The 4,993-nt window shown below is 32.0% G+C and overlaps 1 protein-coding gene across 1 annotated transcript; it reads right to left on the bottom strand.

Moving 5' to 3' along the window:
• Positions 1-5: 5 nt before the first annotated feature.
• On the bottom strand, positions 6-3,157 carry DEG15 (protease-like protein; the record flags this gene model as incomplete). The annotated part of the gene is made up of 11 exons (XM_021438894.1): positions 2,972-3,157; positions 2,827-2,873; positions 2,554-2,731; positions 2,404-2,451; positions 2,237-2,302; positions 1,964-2,098; positions 1,453-1,578; positions 1,187-1,290; positions 822-907; positions 644-738; positions 6-557 (listed from the first exon to the last, which is right to left on the bottom strand). Coding segments are annotated over exons 1-11 (1,503 nt in total), but the record flags the coding sequence as incomplete, so codon positions are not given.
• Between the last annotated feature and the right edge of the window lie 1,836 nt (positions 3,158-4,993).

Here is a 4,993-nt window from a genome sequence, read left to right as displayed (position 1 = left end):
TCCAGATGACCAAGTCTAACACGTATACTTCTATGGCCATGGTAAAGTGACTTCAACTTGTTGCCTTTGTGCTCATCAACCACAGAAGAATTGACAATCTTCAGTGAAAATGGTGGCATGCTACCTTTCTGGTACCTGTTAAATCCTTTACCCTTAGGAGATGCAGATTCTTCAGGTAGGAAGAATGGCACCTTGGTTCTCGTCCCAGTTCCTACAGTTGTTTTCCCAAATCGCCATGGTTCCAAAAGGTGAGCATTTGTGAGTATTAGGCCTTGATCATTGAGCACAACACCTGATGCCCATACACCATCGTCAATGGTAATAAGACATATAGAAGTCATTGCCTTCTCAATTGGTAAAAGTGAAGGGCACGATGAATTAGGATGATCATGATTGTAACAGCAGAGTTCATTTGAACCATTGCTGTTATACAATAATCCAGTCCCTACAGCATTTAAGTTTCCCTTGTTAATATGAATCCCCTTTTCTGCAATTTGTGGCTCCTTCAGCAGCAAGTCACTGCAAGCACTTGCAATGGCTTCCCACGGAATCACTAGCTGTTACCCAACGCTACAATTTTTTGTGATGCATTAACTATGAGAAAGTTTAATGAAAATGAATATGAGAAACAGTTGTAAGTTACCTGAATCTCGGCATCACTGCTCTTATGCCTCAAAGGTCTAATCAAGATACCAACTAGTGTGTTTTGATCACCAAAAACAGGACCACCTTCCATTCCTGGCAGAGTTGATTGTCAAATCATAGTTAAGACTGTGTGGCAAAAAAAATGCATAGGTAACAACGCACAGAAATATCCTCACCAGGAAGACATCGAATGTCAGCCATCAGCAATGCTCTGTCAGATGATTTAGGTGGATAGCAGTTGGCAACAGATCCCATTGATATGCTGGTTTAAGCAATTACATTATTTAAACAGTAGAACTCCAAAGAGACCACAAGAAAGCAAAATGATATACAATGTTGAGAGAGACAGAGAGAACTATTGATGGTTGATTGCAAAAGTTAAATACCCAAACAGATTAGTTCCATAACATATCCTACAAGAATCAATGATCTCGTATTTGGAGTTTTTGACTGATGAAAACTAATTTGGCAAACAAGTTGGTTATTGTCAATGTAAACTTACTAAAATGTAAAAGATATTTACATAGGGAAGAAGCATTACCTGTTAAAGAAGTGCACAGGAGAGAGGATGCCAAACGGAGATCCCATTGCCAGAAGGAATTCTCCCCTTTTATTCACAGGTGATATCCCAATACTTGGTAGGTCCTATCTCATGAAAATCCACATTAATAAGTTTAAAGGCTAAAGCAAGAAAAATAAACATACAAACCAGAAAGTCTCAAAACATTTTTCATTTGCTACCATATCAGTTGCCATCACACAGTATATTAACAAAAAGGTAAGAGTAATGAGTGAAAGAAATGTTACATTTAAATACAAGTTAACTCCAAGGATAGCGATTCTAGTTGTTGACCTGGCCATAAGACTAGGATTGCTCAATTCCTCTACCAGTAGCCTCTGGCGCTCCATCAAAATTTTGTTATCATACTTGATCTGAAATAAAGCTTCTACGTCAGATCTTGTTGGATCTCCAACAAGGAGCAAATAAAAGGGGAAAAAAAGCTACCTCAAACATGAGCACAAAAAAATCCAGGATCTATTGCAAAGCAACTTTTTATTGACTAGTTTAATTCATGTAAGTGTTTCACTCAAGAAGAGTTTTGGTTTGTATACAACTGATCCCTGAAGAACACAGGAAACGAAATTCTCACTTCTGAAGAATAAAATGCTTTGGTTCAATGTCCAGAATTTCTTCTTTACACCAAAAATAGCCACTCAAAATAATAAGGAGAAAAACATTTAGTTCACATTAAAGTTCCACAAAGCTGCTATGAGGCAAGAATGACCAAAGAATACAATAAAATATTCATGTGCTTGCCTGTGTCTGAATACCATCCACTGAAGGCTGATGAGTTGAAGCCAAGGACCAACCAAACTCCCACCCATGCTCCTGTGAGCCTGAAGAAGCTTCAACAAGGGATTGAAGAGCAAGGGATGATCTAGGAACATCAACCTTCAAAATTCGTTGGTTAGTCAAAATCAGAAATATATTCATTCAAAATTATCAAGTGCAACACATATCAGTGTGAATTAAAGTGTCCTTATAGCTTTTAAACCTCTAAATACACACATTAACAATTTAAACGCCCACCATTTTCAGCAATCGCGCAGCAACCCAACAAGTAGCTCCTTTATCCAAATTCACTCCCATATTTTCCTACATAATCAAAACACACCATCCCATTAAACTCAACTCAAAAAATTAACTTAAACAAATTATCATTCTAAATTTATCAACAACCATCTGACATCTTATACCTCAACCATAATATCAATCTGAGCACCGGAAATCAACTCGGGTAGACCCTACAACAAAACAAGAAGAAGCACAATAGCCTCAAAACCCCAGTAAAGTAAGCAATTATACCAAAATTAAAAGTCAATATATTTACTATAATGAAACTCAACCTGAGAAAGGTTTCCTCTATGTTGAATTGTAAGAAACGGCTCAACGACAGAAGCAACTGTCATAACTAACATCAAATTCTGATCACCATCACTGTCCCAGATACACTTAGCCACCTCAGTGTTGTAAAGGGTGTCAGGTAATAGCATCCCTGAAGCTGACAGTGTCGTTTTACCAGAACTACAATACCCAACAACAGAGAAAAAAAAAGAAAAAAAAACTCAACAAATTAGAAAAAAAAAGTATAATGAAACTCAAAACAAATTTTAACTCACTGGTATTGATGAAAGGCATGTTTCCTCATCTTCAGCCCCTTTGGATCCTACATAAATTAAAAAAAAAACATAAAATTACTAAATATTCAAAGAAAATAACAAAAATAGAAACAAAAACAGCGTTGCACATGTAAATGGGGCTCACAGGGCCTTGTACTCTGGCCAAAACAGAGAAATTCCGAGCAAAATCTACTATTTCAGGAAGACCCATTTTGACAAAAAAAAGTCACAAAGAATTAACCAAATGAATTCCTTGAGATATAATAAAAAATTTTATGAGCTTTTTGGTTGTAGAGGGAGATGGAAAAAAACACTGAAACAGAAACTACTTGTAGATATATTTGACTTTTCGAGCTTGCTAGAAAAAGAAATGTAGTGTACGCTTTACGAGGCGGATGGATAAGGAAAACGGCGCCGTCTAGGAATTGACGCGCCAGCGATTCAATCTCTCAAGTCGTGGCCGTCGGATCAATTTGGTGCGCCCGCTCTTTCTGTTTTCTTCGTTATACGCTTACGTGGACGGCGGATAGGTTTTTGTTTTTTGCGTTATTAATTTTTTTATAAAAAAGGCAAAACCAATAGAAAATACATTGTACAGACAAAAAAAAAGAAGGAAATATAAAAACATATAATAGTATTAGTATAAAACTATTTTGTACGCTTTTTTAATATATAGTTTTAATAGTATTGCAGTAACAAATACTTTATAATTACTTTAATAAAAATGAAAAACTTAATAATTGAACTTAATTTACAACCAAAAGATTATTAGGTGTCTATTTTATTAAAATTCATTTTGAATTTTAATATATTTAATTTTCAAAAAGTTAAAAAAAGGCATTTGTTTGCCTTATATTGATTATAACCTAATGTTTTTACCTAACGTTGTCTTACATATATTTCATTTTAATGAAGGGACGGTAACAGTTTATTCTTTTTAATCTTTTAATTTTATATAAAAAGTTATTGAATTATTTTTTAAAATTTTTATTCTTCATTTATTTTTAATCATGTTTTTATATTTTTTATTAAATAATTTTTTATATCTAATAATTAATTAATTATCATTAATTAAAATGAGATCTATCATTTTTTATATACATAAGATATTACTGTGACGTTAATATGAAAAGTAAAATTATTATGTTATTATGTTATTATTATTATATATATTATTATTTATTATAAAATATTAATATATCATATTATTATTATATAATATAAAATAATATATATTATTTTAACTAATGAAAAAATTAATTGAGCTACTCATTTCTCAATTAAATTAAAAGAAATAATCATTTAAATTAAATTAAAACCAATAATAAAAATCATTTGAGATTTTGAATTTAAATTATAATATAAAAGTATACTTTATAATATAATGCAGTGAGAGAAATGTCAATAACATTGTGTTATCACGAATTTTGTATATGGAATCAGTTTAAATTTATAAAGAAAGAATTATCCTTCACTTAATAATTATCTCTTTTAAATTAAAATATATTAATCTGTAATAAATAATATCTAAATTTATTCAATTCTTTATTAATATGAAACCTTCTAGTAGATACTAATTCGAAAATTTTAAATAAGGTTTTTTCGTTGGTCTATGTAATTTCGTTAATTAAATAATTATTTCAAAATTTTTATAAACTACTAAAGATATTATATTTCTTTTATTTATTAATTTCATGAATTAAAACACATGAAATTAATTTTATAAATGTATACATAACTAAGCTCAACATTAAATTTTTTTAATAATTTAATTTCGGCAAGTGAAGAACAATAATTGGGCTTTTAGGGTGGAAGATTAAAATAATACTGTTTTATTTTATACTTATATAAAGTACATATATACGTACAAAAACAGCGTATATATATACGTATAGTGGAAGGCCGCGAGCAGCAGCTCTCTCTCATTTCCTTTTCTCTGCCCATCCGCCCTCGTCAAACACTGAACAACAAAAATAAGGGAAAAGGAAAAAAAGCAAAGGAAAGGTAAGGGAAGGGAAGGGAAGGGAAGAAAAGTCAAGCAACATTCCTCTGGTTTCACCACCTTCACCTTCCTCATCTTCCCGTCTTCACTGCAATCAATCCATTCCAAAATCCCGTTCTGGTGCTTTCGCTTTGAATTGTTTCTGTCCTTTTCTTGTTTTTTTTT

This window comes from Theobroma umbraticum, unplaced genomic scaffold (assembly GCF_002168275.2).
Source record: "Theobroma umbraticum cultivar Fairchild unplaced genomic scaffold, ASM216827v3 scaffold_204.0, whole genome shotgun sequence".
Lineage (NCBI taxonomy): Eukaryota > Viridiplantae > Streptophyta > Magnoliopsida > Malvales > Malvaceae > Theobroma > Theobroma umbraticum.
This window is presented reverse-complemented; position numbering and strand designations above follow the sequence as displayed.